The following is a 23,907-nucleotide window of genomic DNA, read 5'->3' as shown; positions in this document are numbered from 1 at the left end:
CTATTTCTATCTCTATCTCTATCTATCTATCTCTATCTCTGTCTCTGAGTCTCCATACATAAGGATCTCCACCAGAAATGTTTCGGTAGATGGTTGTATATGCTATGGGAAAGACTGCCCTTTATTTCATAAGGTTCTCAGTAGTTTTGAGTTACCACCATCAATGCTCATAATTCACTGCACTCATGTTCTATAAAGCTGCCTTAAAGGATGAGTCAGTGAATAAGGAACAGTATTGCTCACAGAGGAAACACGGGCTGAGCTTCCCGTGAGTCTCTCCTCACCACATATTCATCTACTGATCCACACAGAACCTTGTGTTAGTGTTTCTGTTTCAAGACACCTTATTTTAAAATATGCTGTTAATTCATGAGCGGTGAATTTTGGGCTGACAGCACCATGACTCATTCCTGAACAAAGCTTCTCTAGCACTTGTCCTTCCTCTGTAAGGCATGGACCCTTAGACATAGAGACCACCAAAAAAAAAAAAAAGCCAAAATGTGGTACTAAATAGATTGCAAAAAAGACAATTTACAGCATAAAAGTTGAAGCAAGGAGACAGGATACCTTATTTGAGCTCAGCTAAAAACATGCATATCAGATGACCGCCATTTTTTGACAGTCTGAAAACTTCCATGAATGATTTACAAGCACTATATTGATTTAGGGTTACAAATATATTTTATTAAGTAGGCAAATTTAAAAATATGGATTCCACAAGAAATGAAGATTAAGTGTATATGTAACATTAATACCTTATATATAAGAAGCTCTCTGTAAGTTTGATGTTTTTATCGTCATCTTCATTATTATATGTTATTAAATATCCCCAGGGCATTGGATACCTCTGAAAAGTTTTAGGCAGGGGGAGTGACAATGATTCAGATTTGTAATCTGAAAAGATCTCATGGCTTCTATGTAGCAATTGTATTAGAAGGACACATGGGTGGATGCGGTAACAGGAGGATATTGCAGTATCCAGGTAAGACAGATGTGATGGTGTCTTAGACTAGGACAGTGGCAATGCACATGGAAAGAAGGGATGGATTTGAGAGTGACAGTGGAACGTGGACCATTCCTGCCTCTGCACCCACTTCTCCCTAGGGTGCACTCTGGAACCTACCGGCACCATTGGCTGAGACCTTCATCCAGAAGACTCTTCTAATCACCCTAAGGTCATTCAGGAGCTCCTTATCCTATATAGTCTATTGTGCATATTTCAGTCTAGTACTTTTAACACTTTATTAATCTCCTATGTATGTATTTTTCTCCCTTGCTGGATGGTAAATGCTTTTTAGATGCCTGGAATTAAGTTAAGTATTTGGACATGATAGATGTTCAGGAAATTTGTTGCATAAATAGGTGGTGAGACCTTTAAGGAACAGCAGCAGTCCTCTCCCTCTCTGTACCCTCTCTGTCTAGTAATTAGCGGTGTCCTACCCCCACCAAGAGTCTGGGAACATTTGAAGCCTCTGAACCATGCTCAGTCTTTCCAGAAATAAAAGTACTTTTATTCTACCTTAAAGACATGTCGGAGCTGCAGGTCTGCACACAAAGGATCATCTCTAAGTACAAAACAATTTTTTTTTCCTTCTCCTTTTGCCAGTTCATGCTTTCAGCCTTGAGTTCAGAGGCACCTTTATAACATAAGGTGGTTGGCGGGGTATCGTCTAAGATTCTTTTTGGTCTGGGCACTCTGTCATCTACTCAGGCTGATGGAACCAAATGCCAGAGCCTGGGTGGCTTAACAAGAGAAACTCGTTCTTGCATAGCTCTGTCAGCTGGGAAGCCCAAGGTCAGGGTGCTGGCCAGTCCAGTTCCTGGTGATGGTTCTCCTCTCAGCGTGCAGATGGCCATCTTATCACAGCATCCTCATATGGCCTTCCTCAATGCTACTCGTGGAAACAGATCTCTCTCACTCTCGCTCTGTTTTCCTTTTCTTATAAGCCTACCAACCCTATTGGATTAGGATGTCACTCTGGTGATCCCATTTTAACCTTAACTACCTCCACAAATCCTTATCTGCAAATACAGTCACATTGGAGTTAGGGCTTCAACATGTGAATTTGGGGACAAGGGTACACATCAGTCCAATGAAGGTACTGTAGGATTCTGGAAATTACCTGAGTTGGCTTCGTCCAAACATGTGGCTTGGATTGAGCTGTGCCTGCCTTTTTAAAAATATTTTTAGTTATGGATGGACATCATACCTTCATTTTATTTATTTATTTTTATCTGGTGCTGAGGATCAAACCCAGTGCCTCCCACGTGCTAGGCAAGTGCTCTACCACTGAGCCACAACCCCAGCCCCTGTGCCTGCTTATATCACTATTCTTGTTTGTAGCTTTCCAAGACTGCATTATATAAGCCTCTTTCCACAATCCCTTCCTTAAATAATGTCCTCATCATTTTCAGGACTTGACTTTTCCCAAGTGCTTCAGGATTCTTCTAGGCTTCTGCCATTTCCAATAGAGCAGCTTGAGGGCTTGGAAAGACCCTGTCTCAAAATTTTAAAAATAAATAAATAAATAAATAAAAATAAGGAAAGGGCTGGGTGCATGGCTCCCATGGTAGAGTGCCCCTGAGTTCAATCCCCAGTACTGCAAAAAAAAAAAAAAAAAAAAAAATCAATTAAAAAATTAAACCTGCTCCTTGCCAGACTCACTTTGCCATACCTGTCACGTTTATATCATGTGAAGCTCGTAACAACCCTAAGAGGTGGGGTGTTACTATTTCCCCCATCTAATGGTTGGCAGAACTGAAATGGAAAGATGTTATGTGGCTTATCCAAGGTCTCTTTCTCACAGGCCGCTCCAGAGCCCACTGCCTTGAGTAGGGGACAGTACTAGGTTACCTCTATGTACTGAATTTCTTAAATTCTTCCTCCACTTCTTCTAAATCCCACTGAGGGAAAAAAGAAACCCAAAACAAAGCCAAAAAACAGTATCTTCTCTCTGTACTCACATAGAGCATCACTTCCGACAGCAGACGGTGGGGGTTGGGAAATGCACATGGAGCTGTTCTCCACCCCTGGACACCTACTAAGTGTCCTACAATGGAATTCAATTCCAGTTCTGCCTGCCTGGAGTTGGTTAGCATCAGATGCCACAGTTAAGGGCTCAGGCCCACAAAACTGCCCCCACTGCAGATGCCAGTTCCACGTGTGGACCCCTGAACTCCTCTGGACACCAAGACACCCTACCTCAGGTTCCATAATTTGCCTGAATGGCAGATAAATGCTTTTCTTACCTTGGCTGGTGTGTTGCAAAGGGTATTAAAGGATACACATGAACAGCAGATGAGATATAGGGCAAGGTCCAAAAAAGACCCCACTGTCCCATGGACTTGGGGTGCACCACCTTCCCATACATGGGTGCAATTTACCAATCTGGAAATCCATGGAATCTGATTATCCAGGATTTTTTACACAGCTCAATTTCCAGCCCCACAAAAACATCATACACACTTCACAGAAGTGGTGAATGGAACTAAAAGTTCCAACCCTGTAAGTACTTGCTCTTTCTGGTGTCTGGTCCCACCCTGAGGCTATCCAAGGGCCTCACCCAGAAACACTTCACTAGTATAAACTCAAGTGTGATCAAAGTGTTAGGGGTTGTCAGAGATACCCCTTTGAATCAGGATATTCAAAGGGCTTAGCAGCTCTGCGACAGGAGCTAGGAGACAAGGGCTAAATGTATTTCCTATTACACCACAACTTCCTAAATAATTTTGTGTTCTTTGACCAGTCCTTCTGGTAGTGCAGCCATAGAAAACATGATGCCAAGGTGTCTCTGACGTGTTTAGGCAGATACCCTACTAAAAACAGGTGATGCTAAGCTCACCTTGTGACTTCGACCACAGCCAGGCGAATCAGCCTAACAGGCCACGTTGAGATGAGTTTTGTCAGATGATGCCATTACAGTGGCAGGCTAGAGCATCACAGAGGAGGGGCCCCTGAATCCCACAGGAAAAAGACACAGAACTGCCTTGTTAGTCGAAAAACATCGTCTTCATTCCAAACATTCAAAGTCATCTTCTCAAGTAGACCGTGTTGGTAGTATCTGGGAATTCTCCAGTGTGTACTTCTCTAGATTCTCAGAAACAAAGCCAGGCCTAAGGACACACCCTGTCCCCGTCTCCAGCTCTGTCTGCACCTTGATGTTGTGGTGATTCTCTCTGAACAACATAGTTTCAATGACTTTTATATTGATCTTCCATGAAGATGGTTCTATCCAAGCATCAGATGTAGGGGAAACATCTACTTACACATCATTAAATAAAAATCTGTGACTGTCTGTGAGGTTGTGTGGGTGACTCCTTGAGCTCTCTCTGTGGTCTCAGCCATTCTCTCTTCAGAGCTATCTATGACAATTCGATGACTTTTCAACATATACACTTGGCCTCCATTTCTATGGGTTCCACATCTATGGATCCTACCAGTCACCAATGGCAAGTATTTGGGGAAAATTTTGCACTGTTGCTATCATGTACTATGTAATTAAGCTTTTGATGGTTGCATCTGTACTGAACCTGTTCGAACTGGTTTTTCTTGTCATTACTCCTTAAACAATACAGTGAAACAACTACTTACATACCTTTTCATTGCATTAGGTATTACAAGTAATTTAGAGATGACTTAGAGTATAAGGGAGGAGATAAGTAGGTTATTTACAAATACTACACCATTTGTATAAGGAATTTGAACATATGAGGATTTGGGGGTAATGAGGAATCCTGGAATGGGTCCCCCACGGATACCAAGGGACAATTGTATATCAGAAGCACATTGATAAGCACATTGGGATGTCTTGATTACCAACTTCAAGAGTTTTAGATATTTTTTCTAAGCTGTCAAGTGGGAAACTCATTGAAGCTTTTAACACCTATTAAAAATCAAATTCCTGTCCCTGTATTGCTAATGGGGTATGGGATAATATGGCCCAACAAACTGTGCTAATAATAGGGAGCACTTTCCACATTGTAGCTGACTTAACAAATGTCTGAACTTAGTTATTAACCATCACTCACAACCATTGATGATCACGAATATTTTCATGAGAGTATTGAAGATGGTGTGAAGGTTCTTACACTGTTTCCAGTGGCAATTTTAGAATATCATTTACTAAATGGGGGGTCGGGGCTAGGAAGAGAAGCTATGGGCCTCCTGCTGAAGTAACCCTGCATGGCAAGCAGACAGATTTTAGATGGAAAAGCAAAGAGAACTTGATGGAGACGACTGAGGGTCTAAAGCCCTTCTGCGGCCACACTTGGTGTCCCCCTACCCCACCTCACTGTGACCTGCCCTAGTCGGGTGTGCAGCAAGCACAACATGTATGTTACATGACACCAATTTTCTCAGAGTCCTCTCAGCAGGAATGCCTATGCCTTTGTCCAGGATGTCACCTGCATTAGGTGAGGTCCAGCTGGGAAGAGCTCCCCTCCTTCCAAACACAGGGAATCGAATCTCAGAGAGTCATTTGGTTATGCAGGTATTGGAAGAGCTGAGAAAGCAAATGAGATGATGAAGCAGGGAACCATTTCCACCCGCGATGGTTTGAATGTCTGTCCCCTCCCAAATTCATGTTGAATTTCCAAAGCAACAGTGCTGAGAGGTGGAGCCGATGGGTCAGGTTATGTCCTCCGATGGATTACATAATTATCACAGAATTGGGTTCCATCTCCCTCCTGCCCCCTCTTGCCTTCACTCACCTGTGGACCCCCTATTTCCTCTCTTACACATGCACTATGTACCTGCCATGCTGTAAAATGGCAAGAGACCCTCATCAGATCACGTACTTTCCAGCCCCCAGAACTGTGGGATAATTTTGTTCCCTTTATAAATTACCCATTCTGTTTTCAACAGAAAACAGACTCAGACAGCACCCTACGGTGAGAGACAGAAAGAGCTAGGAGACAGTCACTGCCAAGATGGACAAGGATACTTTCCAAGGCAGAGAGAGAAGAAGGGAGGAAGACCTGTATTCCCCTAACCCTCTAGTTCCACCAGCACCTTCCATGGGTGAGACCCACCCAGATCCAGAAGATAACAGAGTCTTAGCAATATGGTACCCTGAGATTGAGATGAGCAAGTTTGCCAGTCACTTTTTCATTGATCTGACCAATACCTGATCCACGCAACTTAGAGGAGGAAAAAATTCTTTTGGCTCACAGTTTCAGAGGTTTCAGTCCATGGTTGGCTGGCTCCAAGGAAGAAACATCATGGTGAAAATGCACAGCAGAAGAGCTGCTCCATTCATGCAGTTGGGAAGCAGAGAGGACGGGACCAGGGATGAGACAAGCCCTTCCAGAGCACACTCCTAATGACCTATTCCTTCAACGAGGCCCTACCACCTACAGTTTCTACCACCTCCCAATAGTTCAAATCATTAATCCATTAAGTGAATTAATCCACTGATACGATTAGATCCCTATTGATAAATCATTTTCTAATAACCCCATCTCTAAATATTGCTGCACTAGGGACCAAGACTTTGATACATGAGCTTTTGTGGGGTATTCCAAATTCAAACCATAATAACTAGAGGGGGCAGGAAATTGGATCTGAGAGTTAACAGGCCATGACAGCAGGTGTCTCGGGTTTTCTCCAGTCATTCCCCAATGGTGAAGTGTTTGTTTGTTTAAATAAATCCGTATTTTTAGACACTTGGTTTATTCCAGCTTTTCCCTATTATACTCCTACAAAGAAGATAATAGGCTAAACATCAACTAGGAAATGTTATAAAGCAAAATCTGAAAAAGGCACAAAATTTTTTTAGACAGTTAAGATGATTATAAACTTGTACCAGTTGAGGATGGGACTGGCTACATGTATTAGCTTCTGACCAAAATGGTGTTCTAACCAAATGGTCCTGTTGGACAACTTGATTCAGACCATTTCATCTGTCACCAAAAAGATTCAACACTAATGGTAGTGACCTCTGTTTGCCAGGGACTCACCCCACCACTGGATTCTTAGGGTGTAAAACTTCCACCTTGAAACAGAACTCACCTAAACCAACCAGTAACACAGGAAAGCAGGGGCCAAGCTGCCCTTATTTCCTTAAAGCAGTGAAAAATGGCCTTCAAAGTGCTCAGCCAGCAGCCTCAGCCTCACCTGGGAGCTTGTCAGAAATGCAAATTCTCAGACCCAGGTGGATTCCTTATGACCCAGGGTGCACTGTACTTCTGTGTGTCTACCAGGATGCTCCTTCCATGCAGGATACACAAGGCCTTTGTTCAGTCATGAGTTGCATCTCATCTGCTCCAGGAAGGAGTCTATTCCCAGGAATAGGGGCAGAGCTTCTCAAACCTTTCCCTAATACAGTCCCCACGGGGCACAAGAGGACCTGGCAGCTTGGCAAGTGACCAGAAGGCTGATCACAAGCTACTAGCAGAACCAGACATTTCTGTGTAGCTTCTGTTTCATTTTCCCTTTTCACACACAGCATTCTGGATTTAGTTACCGATATTAGGCTTCTTCCCCCAAACCCTTCACATTGGGCCATGTTTCTTTTATGATTCTCTTTGCCTCCCAGTTTATGGTCGCACACCTTCATCCAGAAGATGGGGCTCCGAGCTCAACTCTCCTTGTGGGTTGCCCACAGGGCCTGGGAGAAACACAGGGTCAGCCACAGGAGAGGCACAGCCTCGTGGACAGGGCCAGAGGAGTCACATCTAACCTGGGGAGGAGCTGGACTGGACACCCCACAGGCTCCTTCCTCTCTCAGCCTTTTCCACAGAATGATTGCCCACACGCACAGGTGGCAGGGAACAACCCAGATCTCCTATCCGGAGGTTTGATGAGCAGCCATCATGTGAAAAGAGGCGAAGCCTGGGTAGAGCTATTACACCCTTTTGCCCCCAGCAGAGTCTACCCAGTCTACAGAATAACTCCCACCCCCAGCTGCCCACACTGCAGAAGGCTCTGCCAGATAGAACAGCCACAGCCACCAGGACTTAAAGGTGACAGGAACTATCCAAAATATTTACCACATAACTTGTGGCAAAGTATCTATGCTATTTATGCCATAATTCATTCTAAGGCCTTCCCAGTGCCAAGTTTCTTCCTTGAAATTAGATTAAAATAAGCACTATATACTGCCATCTGGTGGTTAATAGATGAAATTACACCTATAAAATTCTGAGCGTGAGTCTAGAGAAACCAGTTCCCATTTGCAAAAACTTCTGGGGCACAAGCTTGCAGTAGTGTAATCCATTGGACTCAGAAGAAACAGAAACTACCAGGAAAGAGACCAGGAAATATTCATAATAATGTAACAATTACAGCATTAATAATAGCTACACTAACTCAGTATCTAAATTCTGTAACATTGGGCAAGTTGCAAAACTTCTCTGTGTCCATTTGCTTACCTACAAATTACTGACTCCTGATTAACAGAATCATTGTAGAGTTGAAATGAATGAATATTATAAAATCCCTGAAACAGGACTTAGTGCATGGTAGACACTCGTACATTAATTACTGTATTTATCGTAAGTATAAGTGAGTACTGGCAATATGCCAACCATGATAGTAAACACTTTACATACTTTTATCTCATTGAATTTCCAAAACAGTCTTGATAAGCAAGAACTCTTATCATTCCCTTTTTGTAGACTAGACAAGGGAAGCTCACCTTGGCAATGAAACTGGCCTAGAAATCACAAGGCTAATAAATGGGGCAGTTTAATGGAAACTCAACTCTGCCTTCAAATTTGTCATTTACCGCTGTGCTGAACTGTCACTGTGGTGGCAGGAGTCTTCCCAGTGTTTATATATTTCCACCCTGTTCCATGTTTTACCTTCCACATACACACACACACTATCAGCTCCCTCAGGGAGCACCCAGGATACCATTGTATCCCCAGAACTTAGCACAGTGCCTTGGCACCCACCGGGGCTCAGTGACTACTTATGGAATGGATGAAGGTGCTGCATAACAACCATCGTTCATCCAACATCTGTTTTAAGGACAGTAGACCAATGACTAGGGGAAAAAGGCATCAGATCTTGAATAGAAGAAAAGACTGTATGAAATGTTTCTCAGAACCATCAAAATAATTGTGATTTACTAGTGCAAAGACCATGAAGGTAAAAATGAAGTGATAATATCACTGTTATTTTTTAAAAAATCATGTCTCCATATTCAAGCTGGACATCAAAGATCCTATTAGCCCAGCGGCACTAAAGTCAGGGGACCAGGACCTGGTTTGTCCCCCTGAATTAAGGAAATGCAACTGCCACAGGGGCAGTCCTGCACCCTCAGGCGAACAGTCCTCCTCAGCAAGCCTTGGGCAGGGCCGGAGGGACAGGCCTCTAAATGGCTCCTTCCCAGCAGGTTCAGGAAGCCTTTCACCAAGAAATGCCCATGTCAACCCAGGTGTGACACCTTCAGAAAATTTTCCTTTGACTTTTGAAAACACTTTACACGGTTTCCTGTTAAAATGCCAGTGTCCCACAGGTCCAGCTCTGGAATGCACTGGGAGCCCTCGCCCCCAGTAGCCAGCACCTCTCCCAGCCCATTGCCCGCAGGGCTAGGGCTCCAGCAGGTGGCACCCCTCCACTCTGAGACCCTTTTCCCTCCCAGGGACTTTGCTGTTACACACACCTGGCCTCGTCTCGGGGTTCCAAGGCGCTGGTCAGCATTTCCTCCTGGCAAAAACACTAAAGAGACTTGTACCAAAGAGCTGCACCCCTGAGGGAATGTGGCAGAGAATGGGTGCCACAGGGAGGACCCAGGAGAGCTTGTTCGGTTGGGTCAGGGTCATGGCTTAGGGTGAGTGTGGACTTGGAACCCAAGAGACCTCAGCAGTGTTTTCATGAGCAAGTTTACAACCTCACTGAGCAGAATCCCCACCTGTGAAAGGGCAGTACTGATTCTTTCTTCGGTGCCGACCCGGGGATTCATTGAAATGATATGTAAATCTAGTCAAAGAGTGAGGAGTAGTTCTCCTTTCCCACTTTGCCATTTAGATTGTTAGGTTGGAAAGAGATATTTTGATATCATCAACCCATTTTGCAGATAAAGAAACTGAGGGATCAAGAGATTAAACCATTTTCCTGCCTCCATGCCATTGGGATGGGTTGTGACTAGGATTGGTCTTCTGACACCTGGGCTTGGCCTGGCTGTTTGCCCAAACACCACATCATTCCATTAGTTTGGGCTATAAAACTACTCTGACGATAAGAACTATCATCTTGACCATGGTTTTTCCCAAAGTAGTCCACAACACATATATTCCATTGTTACTAATAAGTTTATTAGGAAAAAGTTTCTGTGCTCAAGTAATTTTAAGAAATATTGGGTTAAACAAAATGAAATAGTTCTTTTTCCTAACTGGGAATGCATGCATATTTACTCTCTGCTATTCCCAAACGTATTTGAACAGGAAATCCTTCTTGGGGGTACCTATGAATACATGTCCATAAACAAATATTCCCAAATCTAGGTGACTCTAATACAATGGCACATCAACAGTTGAGAATATATAAGATGGATTATTTAATGGTGCTAATAGTAAAAGTCTTTGGATGATCTTTCAAGTTCCCCAGAATAACAAAGGCTCCATCCCTTTAGCAGAAAAGTAAACACACCAGAAAAATTCATCCCGGTAAGTTGTCAAAACCTGCCCAGAAAGAAGGAAACAGAATGGGTAAAGGAGAGTTTGTTTTCTAGTCCCCTCTCACCTATAGATTCAGAACTATCTATGAAGATGGGCGGGCAGAGTAATTTCTTCTATAAAGAGAGCTCCTAGCACCTGCTGCTTATTTTCATTCATTCTTCTTATGTCAGGAGCTTGAATTCAGTAGTGACTGACTAAATATTTGTAGACTTTGCCTGCCGGCCAAGTTCGGGGAAATCCGGGATTATGTTTTCTAAACATTAGCAAGTTGATTTTTCAAGATGGAGTCCAAATTGAATGTTCCATTTTATTATACCTCCCTTGCAAATGCTCCAGTAACTTTTTATAAAGTTGAATGACTCCCCGGCAGCTGCTCTAAAGTCTCATTTAACAGAACCCTTGAAGCAGACTGTCCATAACCCTAGGAATTGTGCCACAATGTGTTAGCTGTTTCCCAAGCTGAGAAGGGGGAACACAGTCTCTCCGATCCCTCTTAACTCATGCATTTGGCTTATGGTTTTGAACCATTGGGTCGAATGAGATTGGATCACAAAAAGGAGTAGACCCTGTGATGGAATAAGTTATAAAATCTGGCATGCATCCCCGGTTGATTCCCAGCTGTCACTCACCAGTCATGATTTCTCTTCATTTGACTGATGAGGATAAAGAGCTCCTGGGAGCTGGGCTCTGGGTGGGAGGGACATTGCCTACAGGAGCTTGTGTGCCTTAGGAAGGCAAACAGCTGACACACACCAAAGCTCTGGAGTGTGAGTCTGGTTTTGTCAGCTTTTTCATCACTGTGACCTAAAGAGTGTAGAGGAGAAGAAGTTTATTAGGGTTCACAGTCTCAGAGGTCCCAGTCCCTGGATGGCCAACTCCATTGCTCTGAGCCTGAGTTGAGGCAGCACACCTGGGGGAAGGGCACAGGGGAGGAAGGCAGCTCAGGACAGGCAACAAGGAAGCAGAGAGAGCTCTGCTCACCAGGAACAAAATATAAACACCAGAGTCCCCGCCCGCAGTGCCCTATCTCCTCCAGCCACACCCTGCCCACCTTTGCTTCCCACCCAGTTTTGGTGGATTAATCCACTGATCAGGCCACAACTCCTAATCTAATCATGTCACCTCTGAAAATTTTTTCATTGACTCTGGGGACACCTCATATCTAATCCATAACAGAGTGCCTCTCTGAGATGAAGTGGTGGATGGGTGCAATATTCTTTAGGTGCCTCCAGAGATCCAGGGCTTGGGACCTTATGTTGAGCCAGGACGACACCTGTGTGGACTGCAAAAGATCAGTGGGCTTTTGATGGACTCTTTCCCAAGTCCTTGCTCCACGGCCTTCTTTATACAGAATATTTTAATATCAGTGACTTCTTGGAGGAAGTTCTAGCCCAGGGACAAACAAACAGAATAAGAACTGCTCTTAAACTATTAGATGTGTGTGTATGCACGCGCGCGTGTGTGTGTTTTCCTTTTAACTTTTTATTTTGACATGATTTCAAACTGAAAAACTTCAAGAAAAAAAATACAGAAAATCCCATGTATCCTCCATGCCGAGCTCCTAAATATAAACATTTACCTCTTTTGTTTTATTTTTCTCTCTGTCTACACACTCTCTCTTAAAACACATATACGTGCTTTTTGTTTTCTGGATCATTTTAATGAGTTATAGATATCATGATCCTTTGCCACTAAATTCTTCACTGTTTTTTTTCCTAAAAACAAGAATGTTCTTTTATATAGCCTTAATACAGTGGTCAAAATCAGGAAATTAGCTGATATGGTACTGTTACCTGATCTGCAGACTTTATTCACACTTCTCCCATTTGTGCTAATAATGAACTTTTAGCAAGAAGATTGTGTAGTGCATTCAGTTATCACATCTCCTTCATCTCCTGTAACTCTCCTTATTTTTTCATAAGGCTACATTTTCTTTTTCCCTTTGGCAGTACCAAGGATGGAACCCAGGGCCTCACACATGGTAAGAAAGAGCTCTACCACTGAGGTCCACGCTCAGCCAACATGACTTTGTTAAGGAGCACTAAGCAGAGTACTGACAGTTGTCTCAATCCATGGCAGAGATACCATTGCAGCCTTGCGCATGGGCAAGGAGAGCCTTTGAGACTGAACATCCTGTTCTCAAACTTTCACCCACTAGTCCCCGTGTCCATCCGTGGTTCTTACTTTCATCCGTTATTACGATGATGATCATCGAATGGTAGTTGTTCTAGTCCTTTCTTCCTTGTATGCTTGTTGGCTGACTTTCTACTTGTAAAGCTTTCCCTTCCCCCATTTCTACTCATCTCAGTGCCCTTGTGAATCATTCAACGGGCTGTAGTCCTTTATATTAGTAGTATTGATTTTGATGCTCTAATGGTTCCAGACATGGCCAGTAGAAGCCCATGAGCTGACTCTCGGATCCTTTTACCTTGACCCTGTCATTCTTCAAGATCACTATTTAAAAGTAGCTCTTTCCGGGTGGGTTGAGCCTTTTTCTATATTCCTTGACTTCCTGATGAATACTCAGGCAATTCCTCTGCCTGGTTAGAAAATTTCTGGCTCTCCCTGCTCTCTCCCCCAATGTCCCCATTGCAAAACAGGATTTTCCTACCAGGAGGCTCCATAAGTAACTGATGTGAATTAGCGTGGCCATCTTCAAACACAGGACTATTTCATTTCAGCCAAATATTCAGGAAAGAGTCACCCCCACCACCACCCTGCACTCCAGGAGCAGGCGGGCGCCAGCAGCCCACAGACACAGTCACCCTAATGGTGTTTGTTTTTCCCCTGTGTAAACCAAGCGATGATTGCGAAGGATTTGCCCTTTGCTTCCCTGTTGCTTTCCCAAAGAGAAAGCAAATTTTGATTCTGCTTAGCAATAAAGGGCGCCCAACAACTCCGTTCTTAACTTTAGGCTAGCCGTTGCTACAAGGAGAGCAGAGTAGGAAGCTCACAATGGGTCCTTTGGGGCTCAAGCTTACTTCAAAGGAGTGGGTATTTTTGCCACCACCGTGTTCTCAGGTAGGATGAGGAGTATATTGCACCTGGAAGTAGGAAAACGTCTTGCTAAAAGGAAGATGTGGATGTAGGAGTGACGTATGAAAGGGGAAATGAATTGAATTTGATTTGACACATCGTATAAGGAAGAATGATTGTAGATACGGGCATGCTGGGGCCGGGTGTGAATACATTAGTCCCCACCCTGCTCACCAGCTGGTCATACAACCTTGGACGTTAAAGCCTGTGGAGAGAAGGAATGTCTCTGGGGAAGGAAAACACGGGGTGGTGAGAGAGGGCAGAAACTGGAACCAGGAAGAAGCTGTCCCCACCGAGCTGCAAAGGCACAGAAGCATGGCCCGCAGGTATGGAGCAGGTCTGCAGGAAGCCCATGTGGTATGCCCTGGGTTGGGGGAGAAACCAGACTGAAACTGACCCTGAAAGGAGGAAAACTTGGGATTGCATGGCTTAGGATTGCATGGCTTCGAAAAGCAATACAGACCTTGTGGTTTTCCAAGGTAGGAGGGAGCCTGAAAGCCATAGGTAATGATAAGAAGAGGTGGGAAGAGGTGGGTTTTAAATTAGGCTGTTAAATCCTAGCAGCATATTTTGGTGCAAGTTGCTCTATGGCCTAGGCCCCAGCAGCAGAAAGTGGGGAATAGACTTTCTAACTCGGGGCTCTCTAGTTCCCAGGTCCATCTTGCTCAGCCTCTAGGGAGCTGGGAATGGGGGTGAGCCAGATGTGGTTCAAGATGCGCTGCCCCCTCCCCTCCTCTCCTGCCCTCCCTCCACCTGGCCTGCCCTCCCTTCTCCTCTCCTGCCCTCCCTCCCTCCTTCCTTTCTTCCCCAGGTATAGCTTTTGAACCCACTACTATTAATATTTTATGATTGATATTTTATGATTAATATTTTATGATTGCTTTAGTCACATGATTACAATCCACAGTCTCCAATTATCTAAGTCCCCTCTTTCCTTTTCTTTGAACTTTTCTTTACTAGCTATCCTCCTGCCTTTAAAAATAATAATTAATTAATTAATTAATTAGGTCCAAGACAAACAAAGGTACTTGGAAAGGGTTGGGAATTCAGAGCTGGTTGTGGAGCTGGAGGGCAGGAGTAGAGAAGGGGAGGAGTTGGGGGAGGGAAAGAGATGCAAGTGTTACTTTTTAATCTGTCCTGTTTATCCAGGTGAGCTGTGAATTACTAGCAGGAAATAGGGACATGGGGGGGGGGCGGGGGGCTGCAGCTGGGAACACAGCCTCAGGCTTTGAAAATGGGTAATTTAATTGAGAGTGCTCTGGAAAAGTGCAAGGTTGTACACATATATTCCTAGCTCAGCTCCCCGGTGATTTCTCTCTCTCTGCAACCACAATCATCTTCACACTTAAGGTTCATGTCTTTCAAATAGTGTCACAGTTGATAGATAGGTATCACTTGGCCCTCATTCCAGAAGCAAAGCTACTTGGCAGTGTTGATGCTGTAGTTTGTATGCATATGTCACAGCAGCTGAGTCACATCTTCCATGGGGACAAGGCTTGCATGTTTTTAAAGTTGCTGAATATGCTGTATCCATACAAGGCTAGGTAATATACTGGTCTTTGCTTATTCTGACTACGAATTTATGTATCCCCCAACAACACCGTGGGCGGGTGTACTGTTACCCCCATTTACAGATGAAGTGACTGAGACCCAAAGTCACACAGTGAGTAGGGAGCAAAGCTGGGCTGGGAACCAGGTTTTCTTTCTCCAGAGCTTGCCCTCATAACTCCTGAGTGACATGGTTGGCACAAACTGAAAACGTCTCCATTGGTCATAGAGAAACAAAATGCTTACAAGTCTTGCTCTCCATTTTAAGCTACATCCATTAGAAACCCAAATGTTTACTAACTGTCCCCAGAATGTGAGATGCTATCCTAAGTGCTAAGGGATTGGGCATGAGAAAGCCCTTCTCTCATTGAGCTAATTTCCTCCTGAAAAGATGGATCAGAATCACATCTATAATAAAATGTCCAGTAGTAGCATTGGACATGCTGGGAAGAAAAATGAAGGACAATCAGAAAGACAATCAGGGTGACAAGAAATGGGGGGGCAGGTGGCCCAGGGAACTCTTTTATAGGTCTGTTAGCCTTCCCAAGAAGACTTCCGCAAGGGATTCTGTGCTCAAGAACGCACTGACTTGGGTATGTGGTCGTTTTCTGGATACTTGGAAAAGTTACTAAAAGATGAGAGGGTTAAAAGCAACAGAAGTTCATCCTCATGCTGTACTAGAGCAGCCAGAAGTCTTGAAATTGGTATCACTGGGCTGAAATCAAGGGCCACACTCTTTCTGAGGTTCCAGAGTGAATTTGTTCCTTGTCTCTGTGACCAAAGCCCCACCTTCCTCTCAAAAGCATTTGTAATTGTCTTTTGAGTCCACCCAGCTCATTGAGCAAGTTTCTACATCTCAAGATTCATAACTTCAGCACATCAGCAAAGACTTTTTTTTTTTTTTTTTTTTTTTTTGCCATGAAAGGTAACATTCCCATACTCCAGGAATGGGGATGCGGATATCTTTCAGGGAGATGGTTTTCACCCTACTACAGGACGGTGTTTATGGATTTGATTTTTCAGTGCAGTAATCTAGTTCCCTGTGACCAACCAACCAATCTATGCTTCTTAAAAATTAAAAATTTTTGAAAAAATGTCTTTTGATGCAAAGGTTTGTGCTATAGCATCCTCAGGAATCCATCCATAACTGAAAGAGGGAGGAGAAAGACCAGGGAGGCAGCGCCAGCCCACAAATGAGCCCTCTTCCTAGTGAGTGTGTCTTTAAAGACCAGGGCCTGGGGCTGTGGTGGTGCTGTCCGAAGGCTGTGGATATTGGAAATGAAGACTGACTTAGAGATCCTTGAGCACTGATTTTTAGGGTTTTCGGAGCAGACCAAAATAGCCAGTTTCACATGAAGAGAAGATTTGGTTCAGAGGGAAAAGATGGAGTGAATCCAGTTTAGGAAGGGGCTAGGTACAGTGGGCCAGTGGGCAACAAGTCCAGTTTTACCAGGAAGCCCCAGGGGGAATGCCTATGACCTGAGAAAGAATAGAGTCATGAATCACAGCTGGGATGTCCCAATGAGCTGTAGAGGAGGACTGTTCACCTCACAGGACAGAAAGCAAGAGTGGAGGAAGAGGATCCAGGGACCCAACTCACTCTTTAATGCCACACCCCCCAAGGACCTAACTTCTTCCCTCTAGGACCCATCTAAAGCTTTCGTGATGGGCCTCTGGGAGCCATTTAAGATCCAAACTATTAGCCAGGCATGGTGGTGCATGCCTTGTCATCTCAGCAGTTCAGGAGGCTGAGGCAGGAGGATAACAAGTTCAAAGCCAGCCTCAGCAAAAGCGAGGCACTCAGCATCTCAGTGAGACCCTGACTCTAAATAAAATACAAAATAGGGATGGGGATATGGCTCAGTGGTCAAGTGCCCATGAGTTCAATCCCTATACTACACCCCCCCCCCAAAAAAAAAAAAAGATCCAAACTACTACAGCACCCTTTCATGCTAGAGGAACTGACCTCTGGCAAGGAGCCCTCTCAAAACCTCTTCTGCCTCCTGTTTCTGCACAGTGGGCTTTGCCCCAGTAAGATTCTTGTGTCCTCCATAAAAGGCACTGGACTAGACAAAGACACAGGTCCCCCCTCTCTGTGGCATTGTTCCGTGCACATGTCCCTCATCTGTAAAACGGGAATGGAATGGATAACTCATAGTGTTGGGAAAGGGTCAGGCACAGAGGCAAGTGTTAGCACCGTCTGAGAACTTTGAATGGGTGATTTCAGAGACATGGAGTTACTCTGAGGAACCAGCGCCTTCCCTCATCAATGTGTTATGGTTTTGCCACGATTTTCAACTTTTTAAATTTTGAGCATCTAAGAAGGACAAACAAACTTATTCCTACTCACGTATCGTTCATAACGTTCTCTCCCTTCTACACTTTCTTTTCCAGATGGTAACAAAAAAATAATCCAGATGGGGTGCAGGTGCTGTAAAATGATACAAAGGTAAAGTTGAACAAAGACTTCTTCTAAATGGAGGGATTTTTGATCATCGTGAAGCTGCTTTCAAAAACCATGTTATATAACATCAATTCAAAAATAATGAAAATAAAGAACATGCATGTATTCAGTGCCTTGGGGCGTGATCAACATTGTCAATGCCTCACACGTGTAAAGCTCTCTTTGAGTGTCATTTAGAGGAAATATGGCCTAGATTTTTAAGCTTTTCTTGCTCCCTGCTCAAAACATGCTGGGAACATCATCATTCTCTGAGACTTAAATTTGGTTTGGGCTCAACTGACATGAGAGAATGTCAATAAAAGAAAGCTTGAGTTTCAGAGGATACCTGAGACAGCATCACTAAAAATGAATCCCCCAGACCCACAAGGTGCCTATAATTTTGTTCATAATACATTTCATAAATTTTTGTGTAATATTAACTGTCAGAGGGAACAAATTAAATGAAGATCTTGCTTCCTTAACAAATAACACTGCTTTTGCTCAATTCCAAACACATATAAATTTGACTCCTCTGTCATTATTGGATGTTTGGAATTTTTTAAAAATATTTATTACAAGTCCAGTCAGTCCTCCACATTCCTGGCTTCTATGCCCCCAGAGTCAACCAACCACTCATCAAAAATATTCAGAAAAAAATGACATCTATACTGAACTGTGCAGACTTTTTTCTTGTTATTTCCTAAAAAGTCTAGTCAAAACTATCTGCATAGCATTTATGTTGTGTTAGGAATAATAAGTAATCTTGAGGTGATTTGAAGTAAAAGGGAGACCACATGCAAATGTAGGCCAGAAGCAAATATAATACCATTTTATATGGGAGAAGAGCATCCAAGGATTTTGGTATCCAGGGGGGTCCTGGAACCACTCCCCCAGTAGACCCTGAGGAACAAAGTTGTTTTTTTTTAATGCCACTATAATCTTCATACTTATCATTTTAATGACTACTTAAAATCCCATCAGGGAGATAAACCATCAATAAGATACTTAACCCCTTATATCTGATTTGTGGACATTTGTTGTATCTACTTTTTTTAAAAAGATTTTTTTTTAAAAAATGGACACAATATCTTTACTTATTTTATTTATTTTTATGTGGTGCTGAGAATAGAACCCAGTGCCTCACATGTGTGAGGCAAGCGCTCTACCACTGAGCTACAACCCCAGCCCCTGTTGTATCTACTTTTTTATTTTAAAATTTCACAAATCACTTTGTAGTCTACCACTCGCCCCCTTCGGGACCTCTGGTTAAACTTTCCTGCTAAGGGTAGCATATTTTTATACCAACTATATCTATTAGAGTTAGACCCACTTATCTAGGGTTAAAAGCATAATCACAAGAACTAGTTCACGCCCCACTCCTCTGTTTGGGTACAAACTGACTGATTCCGCTCTTTTCGCCCCCAGCTATCTCTTCGATCCTGTTCCAGTGGCCTCCCCGGGCTACATCAATGAAGTCAGCAGCTGCAAGTTGGATGAAGAAGACCCTGTGAAATTAAAAAGCAATCAGAGCAGCGAGATCCTGGTGCATAAAAATGTCCTTGCAAGTGAGGGCTTCAAGAGGACGGAGGGTAGAGGCCAGAGAGCGGGTCCCCAAGAGCCCTGCTGGCCTCACCAAGAGCCGCTCCCACAGGAGGATGCAGGAGGTGGACCCTGGGAGGAGAAGCCTGGCAGTGCGGTCAACGGCATGGGCCCCACCGCAGCTCTGCAGCCCACCAGGAACCCCAGGTCCCACCAGAGAGACACGGGCTCCAGGGCCAGTCCTACAGACAGTGTGCACCCCACTCAACCCTTCCTTGAAGGAGGGGACACCAGGAAACAGGACTGTGTGCTGCCAGCCTTGGAAAAGACCCAAGTCGTCCAAAGTGGGGACTTTGAAGTTCCTTCTAAGGTGGAAAGTTTTGCCTTGGAAGTACAAGGTCATGACCTCCAGATACCAACCCCGGATTACCCTCAGCTGTGGGGCACAGCCGTACACAATGTGGGTCATGAAGAAAAGGATTATCTTTTCAAGAACCCCAAGGAGGATGAGCCTCTGGCGGGAATTCTTCCCAGGGTGGGCGAGCACGGTTTGAATGTGCCCTTCCCCAGGAGGAGAAGCTGGGACTCATTAAATGAGGCCGTGACCACAGAAGTTCTAAGCGTCTACTTTAAAGAGCAGGGTCCTGTCACACCTGTGGTCAATTCCAGAATTGAACAGGAGGAAACGGCTGGTTCTGATGGAAACAGGGATGGGGAGGTGGTGGACGAGGATGCAGCAGTGGCAGAAGCCCTCGCGGCATTGGAAGCTGCTACTGCAGGAGAAGACTTGGATGAGGCAGATTAGAGGAGGGAAATGGTGCAGGCAAGAAAGCTAGTGTCATGCTGAGCAAGTGGAGATGCATTTGCTCCTTGGACGTGCAGCTGATCCTTCTGCCAGCACACCCGGGTACGGCTAGCTGGCCAGGTGTTCACATCCAGCACCTGTTCCAGGGGTCAGCATTGTGCCATGCCACCTGCTAAATATTTGGAGCATCACTCTGTGTAAATAAGCTACCATTGAGGACACTAAAATAAAAATCAGAGCGGGCTTCTGTATCCACATCCACAACAAATGCAGATATTAAATAGCTGCTTGCCAGTCCTCCATGGTCTCCAGAACATCTGGCACAGATGTCCATGAGGATGCTCTGAAATGCCAACAAAGGCACACAAGCATGGAGCACTCTGTCCAACTGCAGATTCTTGACCCTACTTTGGATTGCCAAACATTGTACCCCACCCAGAAAAGGTAGAAAAGCAGATAGCTATCTGCTTAAAGTGCCTACGGTGTCCCCAGAGCATGGCTTAACTTCAGGGACAAACACCCAGGGAACTAATAACTGACCCCTTGTTGGATGGTGAGTTAAGCTCGGCAGCTCTCAGGTGAGCTGAGCCAACCAGCAAACACATGGGTAGGCATCAGCCGTCATCTTAACACACCTTGACCTTAACTTTTTTACATTATTACTTTTTAATCTCCTTTGGGATTGGGGAGGATGGCCAAAATAATTCTTAAATTTTGTCATATTTGTGTTTTAAGTTTATGAGTTTTGGAACAGTAAAGCCATATAAGGAATATTTTTATGCCATTAAACTGATTCTGAATAAAATAGACAGCATGCGTGTCTCTCTGTCTTGACTCAAAGGAGGGTCTAACTTTCCCAGACTGAGTATCACTGAGTGACTCTCTCTCTTTCAATTTGACGGTAAAGTTACAGTCAAGGAAGAGACCAAGTTGATTTATAGAGCCTGGATTTGGCTCTCCGTTCCTCAAGTTCAAACTCTGGATACTCTGATGACCTGTGTGATATGACCTTAAAATGAGCAAGTGCACTCTAGGTTTCAGCCTTCTGATTTATAAGATCAAGAACAGCATTCTGACACTGTGCCTTGGAGAATTTAGAGAGGTTAAGGATGGTCAAAACTATCTAGAAAAAAAATATTAACCTAGACTATGTTTTGGTCTGGTCTTTTGTAACATGGGCCCTGCCACTAAACTCACCAGACAGCTCTCTTTTCTCTTTGCCCGTCTGTTAATGGAAAATATAATAATAATATGTATTGTAAAAATTATTGGGCAAGTCGGGCTGGGGTTCTGTCTCAATGGTAGAGCGCTTGCCTAGCATGTGTGAGGCAATGGGTTCGATTCTCAGCACCACATATAAATAAATAAAATAAAGGTCCATTGACAACGAAAAATAAAGATTAAGCAAGTGTTTAGTGCCCGGCACACAGTAGGCACTCAAAAAATGATGTCTTATTATCTAAAAGTAAATTCTTTTAAAAATCTTTTATATCCTCACAACTGAAACTAATACTGTGAAGGATTTATAACATCACTGCTTTATTTTAATAATTACCATAAAACACAATGTCTGAGCCTTCCAGCACCTTTAAGGATGACATGCTTACCAATGCCTAGCGAGCGGCCATATCTGGGTTGTTTGGAGTTGCAATGACAAGCCACCTCCACATATGAGGCCTCTCAGAATCCTTAATGGGTAAACTATCGACCTTGTGACTTGCATTGAAGGTGTATGCTGCTGGATTTATTACACCAAATAATAATAATATTTCAGAGTGTACATGATTTCAACTCTTTCCCAGGTTCATCAGTTGGAATTATGTTCAGCTGCATGGGATAAATGGCTTCTAAAAGCAGAGGTTTCTGAAAAAAAAAAAAAAAAATTCTGGAGATAGCAGTCCAGGCTGGTGGAGCATCCTGTGCATCAGTGATCCATGTTCCTTCCAGCAATTTGGCTTCTTTTCGGTCCAAAATGTGAGGGCAATCTGGCTGTGACAGATGTCACTCCATTGATCGCCAGGGTAACATTCAGCTGATCTGGCTGGCCAGGCGGGTGTCCCCTTCCACCCTCACCACTCCATGGGTGTCCCTCCCAAAGATGTGGGCTCAGCCAAAGAGGACGAACTTCCCCAATAGATGGAGGAGGACCGTTCTTCTATCAAGGGTATACAAATAGCTGCACTCCCCTGCTAGAACCTCCAAATAAGCTCTGCAAATGACCTGCCTCTCCATGATTCAAATTGGTCCATGCTCATGGTTTCCTCATTGTCCAAAATGGTGGCTATGGCTCCAAGTCATTACATTTGCTTTCCATACAGGAAAGAATAAAGGGTCAAAGATCACACTCTCTTTCTATTAAGAACCTCCCCAAAGTATAATTCACCCGTTCCACTTTTATTTCATTGGTCAACATCTGGTCACTTGGCCACATCTAACTGCAAAAGAGGAAAGTCATCAGCCCAGTTGTGTACTTGGCTTTCTCAGATAAACACGGGATGTTTATTTTGTACCGAAAAGGGGGAGAGTGGATGTTGAGTTTTGAGGTGGTCAACTTACAGTCTCTGCCACAGCAGATCCTCAAAACCCAAAAGCCTGGGATAGAGCTGGTTGGCAAAAGCTGGAAGATTGTGTTCACATTGACTGTGGCACAGAAGGGACTTTAGCCTATGATTCAGGGAAGTAAGGACTGGACAGCTGCCACCATCCCTACTCCCCTCTAGCACCTCCAAAACAGATCCTTAGCCAGTTTCCTCACACCTCCAAAACTCAAGACAAGGAAAGGAAAGGGAAGGTATTAGCCACTAAGCCTTGCCTTTGCCAGAAACACCCTTCTGCACTCAAATGCATAGAATCTTATATCAGACCTGCTGCAGAGCTCCCCATAACTGACAGCTCTCTCAAATTTTATTTATATATATATATTAAAATATAAAATTATATATATATTTGTGTTTTATGATAATATATATAGTATATAAATTATATGTATATGAAAATAGCATTTTGCAATACTTCAAAGAGTTAACAGATGGCTTAAAATTTCAACCTCCCCCTGCCCCAAGGCAATCCTGACCCTTTTTATCTTTACCCCAATATTTAGGCTTCCCCAAAGAACATCCAAGGAAGGTCAGAATGTTTACACTGGAAGGAATTCCAGATTGGCTTCATTTCCCAGGTGGCCTCACAGCTGGCTGAGCATCCTCCCTGTGTAGTGTGTAGTGTCTTCTTTTGCAGCATGGAGCCACTTCTCAGAAAAGTGGTGTTGAAGATGTGACCCTTTACAAACTCCTGGACAATTTGGAAGCACTGATGCACCTGACAGTGACGCAGCAAGTGTGACCCGTGGCATCACTGTAGCCCACCATCCTTAGCCAGTTACGGCACACCAAATTTACCAAGTTAAATCTCAGTTTTGAATTAAGATTATTTTACTGATATAGGACATGTAGGTTCCTTGAGTTAAGAACTTATGTTGGTCTGGGGATGTGGCTCAAGTCGCCTGGCATGCGTGCAGCCCGGGTTGGATCCTCAGCACCTCATACAAACAAAAGATGTGTGTCCGCCGAGAACTGAAAAATAAATATTAAAAAAATTCTCTCTCTCTCTCTCTCTCTCTCTCTCTCTCTCTCTCTCTCTCTCTCTCTCTCTCCAAAAAAAAAAAAAAAGAACTTAGGTTTAACTTTTTACTGGGAGAAATTGCACTGTCGTATAAATATGAAAATCAATGTCTTTCCCGGGTTGTCCAAGCAGACAGTAGCAAATTGTTATAACTGACAAACCAGATCCCCTGAAGAATGAAGAGAATTTTAGGTTGCCACATAGCGCATGCTCATCCGTCTTGGCTATATGTCCTGTCCCTGGCTACCTGACTCTGCCTCTGTTCTCTCCCTACCTCTTCCATCAGTACCTCTAA

At 43.9% G+C, this 23,907-nt stretch overlaps 1 protein-coding gene across 1 annotated transcript in view; it reads left to right on the top strand.

The window, feature by feature from the left end:
* Pgcka1 (PDCD10 and GCKIII kinases associated 1) overlaps positions 1-20,068 on the top strand; it is a 95,477-nt gene extending 75,409 nt beyond the window's left edge. Inside the window, exons 3-4 of the mRNA XM_026387303.2 lie at positions 17,602-17,656; positions 19,076-20,068. Coding sequence (XP_026243088.2) covers positions 17,625-17,656; positions 19,076-19,994 — 951 coding nt within the window. The 5' untranslated portion in view covers positions 17,602-17,624 and the 3' untranslated portion in view covers positions 19,995-20,068. The remainder of the gene's footprint in view (positions 1-17,601; positions 17,657-19,075) is intronic.
* Positions 20,069-23,907: the final 3,839 nt, after the last annotated feature.

Source organism: Urocitellus parryii, chromosome 10, assembly GCF_045843805.1.
Source record: "Urocitellus parryii isolate mUroPar1 chromosome 10, mUroPar1.hap1, whole genome shotgun sequence".
Classification (NCBI taxonomy): Eukaryota; Metazoa; Chordata; class Mammalia; order Rodentia; family Sciuridae; genus Urocitellus; species Urocitellus parryii.
This window is presented reverse-complemented; position numbering and strand designations above follow the sequence as displayed.